Source organism: Brachionichthys hirsutus, unplaced genomic scaffold, assembly GCF_040956055.1.
Source record: "Brachionichthys hirsutus isolate HB-005 unplaced genomic scaffold, CSIRO-AGI_Bhir_v1 contig_939, whole genome shotgun sequence".
NCBI lineage: Eukaryota > Metazoa > Chordata > Actinopteri > Lophiiformes > Brachionichthyidae > Brachionichthys > Brachionichthys hirsutus.
Window position 1 is genome coordinate 548,452 of NW_027180321.1, and position 11,155 is coordinate 559,606.

General features: G+C 43.9%; 1 protein-coding gene across 1 annotated transcript; it reads left to right on the forward strand.

Annotated features, from left to right (window-relative positions):
• The first annotated feature begins 310 nt into the window (after window positions 1–310).
• Window positions 311–6,194, forward strand: LOC137912689 (mitogen-activated protein kinase 12-like). The gene is made up of 12 exons (XM_068756823.1): window positions 311–571; window positions 2,074–2,203; window positions 2,394–2,452; window positions 2,581–2,692; window positions 2,779–2,808; window positions 2,962–3,009; window positions 3,191–3,305; window positions 4,290–4,361; window positions 4,478–4,557; window positions 4,722–4,800; window positions 4,884–5,057; window positions 5,188–6,194. The coding sequence occupies exons 1-12, from the start codon at window positions 453–455 to the stop codon at window positions 5,253–5,255; spliced, it is 1,086 nt and encodes a 361-aa protein (XP_068612924.1). The 5' UTR covers window positions 311–452; the 3' UTR covers window positions 5,256–6,194.
• Window positions 6,195–11,155: the final 4,961 nt, after the last annotated feature.

Genomic DNA, 11,155 nt, shown 5'->3' on the forward strand with positions numbered 1-11,155 from the left:
CGTAAAAGTCTTGCGTCTCAAATCCGCGCAGAGTTGCCCTCCTCATGTCCCAGCAAGCCTCAAACACGAAAAGCATTTTCGGATTGGAACACGTCCCACCTGTCCGCGCCGCGGAACAACGACGCCAGACTGCCTCGACTTTTGAGTTGCTTTCAGGAATACGGCGCACCTGCCGACGCGTCTCAAAGTCACGCGCGTCTCGGCAGCTCGCTCCCTCCCCGGCGTCCCTGTCACCTTTCATCAGGGAGCTCTGCTCGGGAGGGGCTTTTTGTGTAACCTAAGGGTGCGCCCTGAGCCGCTGACGCGCAGAGCGCCGCACAGAGCGGCGCGCATAGGTGGGATCCGGGACGATGGGTGTGGAACGGCGGTAGGCGCAAATAACAACCACCGAGCAACATCTCCTGGACGTTCTATTTGTTATTAGCTTTAAAACAAAAAAAGAAAAAACAAGAATGTCTCGACGAGTCAGACCCGGTTATCATCGCCATGAAGTCAACAAAACGTCGTGGGAAGTACCGGAGCGGTACCGGGATCTGAGGCAGGTGGGGACCGGAGCGTACGGGACGGTTTGGTAAGTGAGTGTAAATGCGTAACAGCTGGTTTATGACGAACCCCGATGGGACAGATGGTGCCCCACAGACAGACAGAAAGACAGGCAGACAGACAGGCAGGCGCGCTCCGCCACGGCCAAACAAAAGAAACGCGCCGCACGCTGCTCCACTTCCTCGTGTGATGGAGACGCTGGCGGCGCGCTTCGCTTTCACAGCAGTTGTTGTTGTTGTTGTTGTTGTTGTGCTCGTCTTTAGTTGTCGGTAAAAAGACTAAGTTACAAGTGAAGCGCTCTGACGTCATTCGATCGCAGCTTTTCACGCACTCTGCGGGCCCGACGCCGTCTCTTTTGTTATCAATGATTAACTGTTGGGCGGCCACTAAACGGCTTTAGGCTGTCTGCGTGTCGCGCAATAACGCGCTGGAGGTGGAAGCGCTCGTTTACAGACACCTCTCAGCTGGAAGCAGGGGCGCTTCTCGACGTGGGCCGGGGTCCGGGATCTTCTATGTTATGAGGCCCCATTGCTGGACGCTCCATGTGTGAGACGTGGATTTCAACGCACTCATAACTTTATTAGTGCGTTTCACACCAGCCTGATCCTGGATGAGGCCGGTTTTATTGCCATACGGCTGCTGCTGCTGCTGTTGGTTAAATAGGTTTATTTCTTTTATTTAAATGTATTTATTTATTTATTTATTTGAGCATCAAACATCAGGCATAAACTCAAAATGAACAAACACATTTTCAGAAACATATTTACATGTGAAACTCATGTGTAGATCATAAACGGGGACAGTAAATATTAATGAACATATAAAAATATGTAAAATATGACAGAATTATAGCCAAAGGCTAATTTCCGTGTACTCAATTTGTCTGAATACTTAAATTTCAACATATCTGTCCCGTCTATCCACCTACGCAATTAAACCATAGCAAAGTTGCATCCCTCTATAGTGCATAGTGACATTAATAATGCCGTTTGACAAGCACAGACGGGCCCTCGGCCTGTATCTGTCGCAGCTTGATTTCTGATCTTGATGACATTTAACGTTATGATAACGCGTTGCCTTTAGCAGAGCTAACATTAAACATTGTAAGTACCATGAAGCGTCATTTTGATGTACAGTCCCCCCCCAAAAAAACTTTGTGGGCTTGTTTTCCGATATTTACACAGTGGTTGGGGTCATAGATTCTTGAGTGAATGCAGCAGTAAGACAAACTCCACAGTGTTGCATGGACACGTGTCCTCTGGCGTCCAGACCCAAGACGGTGAGATGTGCACCTCAGAGCTTGTATTTTGCATAAAGCTGCCTGGTTTTCCTTTCGTTATTTGTCTAAATCAAGCCACGGCAACATTTAGAAACCTGTTTGACGTTCCTGGGGCACAGTAAAAATGGTATAGCAACATATTCTAGATCAGTTGAACGTCGGACCTGCGCGTGAACTCAATATACGACGTCGTCCAAAAGGACATCAGGGGAATATTCTGATATTGAGCCCTGTTGTAATCTTTCCCTCAGCTCAGCAGCGGACTCAAGAACCGGAACCAAGGTGGCCATCAAGAAGCTGTACAGACCCTTCCAGTCAGAGCTCTTCGCCAAGCGGGCCTACAGGGAGCTGAGGCTTCTCAAACACATGAAACATGAAAATGTGAGGCACAGCAGGATCAGTGAGGGGAGGGCCCCAGGCATGCGGGACTGCTCGACTCGTTCGTTTTGCTAGTACGAGCCAGATGGAGCTTTGAAAGCTTTCTGGACTTTAATGGAAGATTAGAAAAATGAAGCTTGAACATGCACTATTTCAGGGTTCTGTGTAGTATCTCACGTATTTCTGTCTGCAGGTGATTGGCTTGTTAGACGTGTTTACCGCTGACCTCTCTCTGGACATATTTCACGACTTGTAAGTGCAATCTGTTCTTTTTATATCACCTATTTTACATATAGGCACATTTTTGCACATGTCATTTCAAAGCGGCGTGCGTTATCACGGCTTTGTTCTGACTGGTTTTTTTCCCCTTCTCCCTGGAGTTACCTGGTGATGCCGTTCATGGGGACCGATCTGGGGAAGCTCATGAAGCTGCAAAAGCTGTCGGAGGAGAAGATTCAATATTTGGTTTATCAGATACTCAAAGGGCTTAAGGTGGAGACCCTGCGTTGTGAATTAACTGTTACTTTAATGCTTAAATAATTATAGTGCTTAATCCATCTCATGTCCTTCCAATACAGTATATTCATTCTGCTGGTATAATTCACAGGGTAAGTCATCATTTCTATGATCCATCCACCGCTCTGTTAGACAAGCTCGCTTTATTACGTTATTATATCATTCTGAAGGGAGTTGGCATTTCCTGCACAAACTATAACTCTCCAAATTTTCTTCTTAATAGTTTGTCTTTTGCTATCGTGCAGGACCTCAAACCAGGAAATCTGGCCATCAACCAAGACTGTGAGCTCAAGGTAAGCGAACCAAACGAAGCCCATTGTGTGTCTCTGCATCAAGAAATCACCTTTCTCTGCAGTTTAACTATGAAATTAGAAATATGCTGCCTTAGTCTCGTTACCAGATCTGCACGACAATGAGCTATAGTTTTTGTGTGTGTGTGTGTGTGTCTTAATGTTTCATTTCATGTTCCACCAGATCTTGGACTTCGGCTTGGCGCGGCAGGCAGACAGCGAGATGACGGGCTACGTCGTGACTCGTTGGTACAGAGCCCCAGAGGTCATCCTGAACTGGATGCACTACACCCAGACAGGTAATGAGGAGCTCATCCCAGGGCCGGGAGCAGCGCTTTCCCCTGTCGTCCGTCAGGGTTCCCTATTAGCACATGCTTTTCACACTACGGAGAGATGAAGAATGACTCAGCCCTATTCGGCTGAATGCTTGTCCTTCAGCTCAGAGCTTCTGCTGCTGTTAGAGGTTTACTACATTTCCCATAATTACCCTCCAGCGAACAGGCTGGGTCTTGTTGCTTTGCTTCTTTTTCCTCTCTAACTCGTATCATGCAAGCCTGATCGCGGGACGTGTCTGCGAAGGCGACAGCAAGTTGAGTTGTTCTGACTTCAGCCAGTGACATGTTGTTTGTAGCTGCGTTTGTTCTGCTGCTTGTTTACTGTCAACAGGATTAGGCTGAACGCACTCAGCAGATTTTCATGGAACTTGTTTGGAGGGTTGGATGTGTGGGCGGGAAGAACCCATTTTAGGTTGGAACGGATCCATACAAAGAGGTGGATTCAGGAATGTGATTTATTGATTTTACACTTTTTAGCGTTTGCATCAAAGAGTTTTTTTTATTTTGGTCAGCTATTGCTCAATACATTACTGTGTATTGAGCAATTTGTGCCGTGGCACAAAGGAGGAATAACTACCCATGAATTAAGCATAAACTACTTTTCATATGACTTGTTAGGTTAATAATTAAAATGTATGTCATGGCTTTAATTAAGAGGGGACTGCCTGTTTATTTGTTTATTTATTTCTTCTCTATGGACCGAGTTATTTGAATGATTTTTGAATAACTCTAGAGAGCAGCTAAAATATACACACAAAATAATAAATGATAAAATGGGCTCAGAAATAGAATGTTCTAGGATGTGCCATTAAAACTATTGCCTTAACAACTTCTCTTGTATTTTAGATGTGAATTCAGCTTTCTCTCGCCCCCGCTGTCTTTATTCATTGAAATGGAACTGGTAACAAAGAATGTGACGTGTGTTTTGTTTCTGTGTGTTTTCCTCAGTGGACATTTGGTCTGTGGGCTGCATCATGGCAGAGATGCTGCAACAGAAGCCTCTTTTCAAAGGCAGCGACCGTATCTTTTTTACCTCACTGGCTGAGCTCCGCTGACGTATTTCAGACTGAGTGTTTGTCCACCGTTATACTCCAATAATAATCCTGTGAATTTAACCCTCGACGGTTTATTCTCAGACCTCGATCAACTGAATGAAATCATGAAGACCACAGGAACACCAACTCAGGAATTTATATCGAAATTAGAATCTGAGGATGTGAGTTCTCACACACACACACACACACTCTCTCTCTCTCTCTCGCTCTCTCTGTAGCTTTAGAGATCAGACATTCAGGCAAAATAAGTGTGTGCACCTTTTCAATTCATGTACAAACATAATCCATGCATGATTCTGATGATGTGTGACATTTAATCTCTTAGGCCAAAAGATACATTAAAAGTCTTCCAAGGCTGGAAAAGAAAGACCTTCAGAAGCTTTTCTCCACAGCTAATCCCCTCGGTAAGATGTGCTCAGCCTCTCGATTGTTCAGCTTCACCGGTGAAACTGTGAACTGTATGAACCATGCTCTTCTCCTCCTTCAGCCGTGTCTGTGCTGGAACGCATGCTGTTGCTAGATCCAGAGAGCAGGGCAACCGCCGCAGAGGCCCTGAAGCTGCCTTACTTTGCAGAATTCCGGGAACCAGAGGAGGAGACCGAAGCGCAGCCGTACGATCACTCGCTGGACAACACAGACTTGCAGCTGAGACAGTGGAAACGTAAGGATGGAGGAACCATATTGTTGCAATGGAGCAAAAAGGGGGAAAAAGCGCAGTGGTGGACGAGGAAAGGGGAACGGGCCGAGACCATAACGGCTGTTTAATGTCCTGCCTTTGCTTCTTTCCTTAGGTCACACCTTCACAGAGATCCTGACCTTTCAGCCAGTTGTGCCAGAATCCAAGGAAACATCACTGTAGGACATAAAGATTTGACTGTGTAGCCTTGGGATCAGGACAAACTAGCCTGTCCGACAAGTTTGACCTCAGTCGGGAAACCATCACTATTTACAAATGTAAGCTTCCAGCTGTGGATTTGCCTTTGCCTATCGTCAAACTCATTTTCATCTGGTTGTCTGCTTTCTGACTCAGAACGTTTAGCTCCAAGGATGTGAGCTTATTTGGTGTTAGTCAGGTGATTATATTATGATGGGGGTTATGGGTTGTGTCATTTGAGTCACTGATCTGAGTGCCACACGATTTGATTATGTTATGATGTGTGCCTTAAGCTGTGGGCCTTTTCATGATTTTATTATGTTCGCATAATGATAATACAGTATCTTGAATCTTGAATATTGTGTGTTGGAATTCTTTATTTTTTTTATTTTTTTAATGTATGAGTACTTCCCCGTTGGTATAAAGTACAAATCAAGAAACTACATTAGCCATATTTTAATTTGAGGAATATAAATCTTTTAGTCAAACTGTTCTTGACATTCTAGTGCAATTCATTGTTTGGTCAGGATGTTTGATTTGGATACCAGTGTATACCAGTAATATAATAGTGATCAGATGGTGCTACAGATAAAATCTAATTTTAACCTGAAAATGATCTCGATCGACAGTGAAGAGATGGCTTGTCCTTCATAGATATGTGACGGGAATTATTGGTGTGTGTGTATTTTACATATCTGCTCTGACCTTGTTCCCAGTAGCCTTAAGATAATGATGAACAAAAAAAGTATCCTGAGCTGCTGCTCATTTGACATCCATTCCAACGGGTTATGTACATTTTAATCAGATTCACATTTTAACTTCACAGCAGAGCAAATGTCAAAAAACAAAAAGTGACAAAACACATTCTTTCCGATTTGTGATTCCACGCTCCGTACACCATTCTTGTAATTATGTCATTAAAACTACCCTTGAGAATTATCCTTGTGTGTTTGTGTTTGTGTTTGTGGTTTGTGTGTGTGTGTGTGTGGGGGGGGGGGGGGGGGTCTCGCACTTTTATGCGCACACATGAAGGTTTATTTTTATTTTTATAAAGTTATGCATTTTCTAAAAAGAATTCTCGATAGAGGACATTATTTCCGAGTTATTATTCAGTGACTTGGTGACTCATGAAGGGACCTGTATGTTCCCTGTTAAATGTGACGTGTCACTTGTTAATCATCCGATCAACACTAGGTGGCAGCACATAAACAACATAACCTGGCTGCATTTGGTGATGCTGTTTTTATGTCATGGTTTTCATCAGAAATATATTGACAGTTATTGGATAGATTTCCATGGAATTCGTTTTTTTTAATAGGCAGTGAGATATTTGACACTGGAATTCCTGACCCCCCCCCCCCCCCCCCCAGTGTGTTAAACCTGTGCTGACATAATTTACCTTTAATACTATTAACAGGTCAGAACTTCAATGTAATTTAATAATAGTTTATGACTTAGTTCCTTCTAAACTAAAGTTACTTGCCGCAACAGTTTGAGAATGTTTACATGCTGATGACTAAAGTTTATCTCAGTGAACCACAGTTTCTAAGCCTTTTTAAAAAAAAATATTATTCAGCTTTAGACGATTCAATCTGTCAGAGATTAGCCGCTGCAATGATTTAATACACGGTAGTTAAACGCTGACAACCTTATTTTTGTACCAAATATGATTGATGCCTTCAAGTAAGCCTAAGAAATGTTTAAACATTCCCACAGGGTGCCTGTCCATGTTTAGACTCTCCTCATTCCTCCATCAGCTGGTGTTGAATTTAACAGGCTTGTCTTGAGCGACCTCCAGATCCCTGACTCCCAAGGTCTACTCCCTTAAAATTCAGCTCTCCTTACTGAGCCTGAGCTCCTCGGACGCTATCCCTGCCATGTGTTGTGTCCTCGTGAACACGCGCGATGCACAGTTCACCGAAACAGCGAGCACTGTTCCCACTTCAGACAGGAAAACAGAGGGGAAATCTCATTTATTTTACCCCCACCCACCCATCCTCCTCTCATGGCTGTTTTCTTTTTTTTGCCCACTCTGTTTTTTTATTTATTTATTTATAGAACATGTTGGGTTCAAGCTGAATATTTGCATATTTAAGACATATTAATCATTGTAATGTCTGCTATGCTCATTTGGACACACACAGACTTTAGATAGACTCAGGAAGGAGTATATGTGGAATGACAGTGATGGCAACAAACTGATCTGACCTGGGTCAGTCGCTTTTTTTAAAGCGGAATGTCAGTACGAACTGTGTTTATTTTAGGGGGGGGGTAGCATCACTGCGAATCTTACCAGGGTGAGAGGAAAAAGACTGTCTTTGCTGAGGTTCTTCCTCCTCTTGCATAGAGTTGATTTGGTTCTCATGAGAGATCCATCTTCTTTAAGCAGTTATGAGCTCGGAAAAGTCTGTCTCACTTTAGTGGGAGCTCTAATGACTCGATGAATGGAGCCCAGCGCCGTCACTGTCAAATGAAATGAATGACAATGATGGAACGTCATTGCCTACAGCTCGCCCTTGCCGAAGAGCAAACATGCAGATTCAAGGGCTCAGCTCTGAAGTTGATCAGAGTGAATGTCCTCGTCTGTGTGTGCATCTTTAGCAGGCCGTTTAAGAACATGATGTTTGCTTGGACCCAGATGTCAGTTTGGATGTGTTGCTGGTTATGACTCCAGCCAGTGTGGCACGTTTACAGAGGACTGGGCGTCCTCTCACATCACATGTCCACAGTGTCACGCTCTTATGGATGAGAGTTTTAGCACAAGCGAGCCAACAGCTGCTAAATTGTTTCACCTAATATGGCGTTACTCGGGATGCTCAGCACTCTATTCGTCGTAATAATAGTGATAGGCTTTTAAGTTTGAATACTATAAGAATCCATTTTTTTTTTCCTCTTCAGAAAATGAATAATTATGTTCGCCGCTTTCCTGAGTCAGCGTGATTTTACTTGCGTGTCTGGCCCAATATTTGTTCAGCGGGTGAACGTGTGTGGGGATGAAACATTCCCAAACCAGTCATGTGGCTGATGAATGCTGTCGCTGCAGCTTCTCAGCCTTCCCGTCCGTCTCACTTGCTAACCCTTGTATGGCTTTTTGTTTTTTTCTGTGTGTGCCTGAGCTCCAACCTCTCTGCCCTGATCTCTGTGTAATGTGTAAACCGAAGCTCACGTGTCTTGTGGGATCCTTCAGGAGGAGAGACGGCACTGCCGGGAAAAGCATCGAGGACATTCCTCGGGTTTACATGGAGCTGGTGAGCCCCTGTGTAAGCAGCTAAGCAGGATTCTCTGAAAATGGTGAGAACAGTGAGGACGAGGGGGGATTGAAACAAGCAGGCAAGAAAAGATGGGTGGATAAAAGGAGAAGGAGGACGGAACAACAAAAGAAGAATCAGGCTACCCGTGGGAGAGCCTATCTTTACGGAATGGGCAGTTTAGTTTACATTAGCTCATTCATTAGAAATCCACCCGCTGTTTGAAGACTGCATACCGAACGACTGTCATCTCTCCCAGAACAATTTTGTGTCCATCTGTGATGTGTTGATGTGATTTTTTTTTTTGAGGGGGGGGCACATTCAGAATGGATGCCAGCAGCTGAACCAAGACAAATGACTTCTGCTAGATTGAAAGCTAAACTACAAAATGTTCATCTCGTCCATCCGGTTCTTGCTTCCATTTACTGTTCTACATATCATTACATCAGATTTTACATGAATCAAAAGGATTCATTCATTCATCTTCTGAACCGCTTAGTCCGTTACCGGGTCGCCGGTCGTGCTGGAGCCAACCCAGAGAGGGCAAACCACCTTTTTCTGTCTGACCAAACAGATGCTAAATTCTGATGGATTTTATGCTCAAGTGGGCACAAGTCTTCAGCGGTGACCTTGCTGGAGGTCACAGCTTCCTGAATTTTATCGTTCATCGGTTGGGTGATGAACCAGTGAGGGGCTCCGGCTGGAGCGAGGATGGGACCTGACTCTGAGGTGAGAGGTCACAGTATATCACAGGGCCTGTGTTTCCCTTCCTATGTGCTGGAGCGCTCCTCCCATGGCTGGGTCAAGGTTAGCGGAAGTCTGGAATGCCATTCAGAAGGAGCATGAGGGAAAATATGGAAAGAAACTTTCAGGAACTTATAACCTGTGCTATGTTTCACTATTTTATCCAGATTTATATTACATAAGAGAAGTAATTATCAGATTGCTTATGTTAATGAGGTGATGAATTGCTGTCCTCTGGTTTTTGGTACTGATGGGAGATGAAAAAAAGATCTATCATACAATGATGGATGAAAACTCCCAAAGAATTCAAAGCCTTTAACGTTGAGGGCGATGGCTGCCAGTTTCACAGTCTGAACTGAGTAAAAAAAAGACGCGTCACTTTTCATCCTTCCAAAACATCCGCCCATTCTGATTTAAGGAATGCAGAGCACATGCATCCATATTACGCCACAGATCAATATGCCCCCCCCCCCCCTCGTCCCATTTTTTCCCAGGGGGCTCATGCTGCTTGGGAGCTAGGAATGTCAGCATCTGCATTGGGGATATTCTCTGTTTTATGGCTGTTTACTCAGAGGATGCCTGTGAGTGCTGTGGTGAAAGCACAAGCTCTGAGCCCATCCAATACCTCACATCTGGGCAGGAGGGTACGATATTAAACCAGACATAGTTCTAAAATAGTCACCACAACTTAAAGAAAAATAAAGTGGAGTCTGGTTGACATGATTCTGAATCTCGTCACCGCAACTTAAGAAAGAGGATAATTGTGTTTTCTTTGTGTTAGTCTCAGTTGATTTTATTCCCACAGGACTCGTGTTTAAGACCCTGTTCTTGTTAATAAATCCTGCTATCATGACAGGTTATTTGGTTGCTATATATGGATCCCCACAGAGGAAATCGTGTGCTCGTCTGGATAAAGAAATATGAGGAATATTATTGCAGGACAAAAGACACAGATTGTGTAATTCCTGAGGAAGCTATTTTTAGTGACCCAAAGGCAGTGATGAAAGAGAAGCACGACTGATTAAATCATTGTCTTATGTTAGCCTGATGTTTCCATGGAGTCGTGCGGCACAGAAAATCAATTCACGGTCCAAGACCTCTGAACTGTTTGCTTATTGAAACATCCAAACTCAGTCTGTCAAAGTCAAAGTCGCTTTACTGTAAATGTCAAGACATACGAGGAATCGAGAGGACGTTTTCCACTCTCCCACGGTAAGACAGATAAGGTGCACATTTCTAATACTAAAAATAAACATAGCAAATAAACATAAATAAATATCTGGCCCTGACTGATAACGCTGAGCTGTCGTGGAGGAGATTTGCAGTCTCCCTCGTTTCATTTTTGTTTTTGAGAATCAAAGAAATACTATTTCACTTTGAAGATTTCACCCCCACCTCCACTGTCTGATATCACATGATCATGTTAAATCATAAAATTATGTCAAAACCAAAGGGGTTTAAAAGGTGACATTTGAAAGGCACTTCGTGCTAAACTACCCCCCGATTGGAGTCGCCCTGTCCCATTTAAATTGCACACGCAAATTTTCTTATTTATTTATGGAACAGAGAGCAAAAATGAGGTATTTTTCTGGAACTCTTCCTTTAAATTTCAGGAAACGATGGACTGATTTTAAATTATTTGCCTTTATATTGTTTATTCGGGAGATTAAGTGATTCCTGGAAAAAAAAAAAATCAATCCTTCCATACGTATAAAAGAAAAACCATTGTACAGCCCCTTTTCCATTCCCACGGATCGTGTTAGGAGGGGGGGGGAGTCCTGCCCTAAAGACATCTGCTCAGCCACTAACAACCGAGCCCGTCTCTCGCGGTGCCACCTCCTCCTCCTCCTCCTCCTCCTCCCCATCCCTCTCCAGAATGTCAACCACAGCTGC

Coding starts and splice junctions, on each gene's coding strand:
- LOC137912689 (XM_068756823.1), top strand. CDS start 453: ATGTCTCGACGAGTCAGACCCGGTTATCATCGCCATGAAGTCAACAAA. Junction 2,453..2,580: donor CTGGACATATTTCACGACTT/GTAAGTGCAATC, acceptor TTCTCCCTGGAG/TTACCTGGTGATGCCGTTCA. Junction 4,558..4,721: donor CGAAATTAGAATCTGAGGAT/GTGAGTTCTCAC, acceptor TTAATCTCTTAG/GCCAAAAGATACATTAAAAG.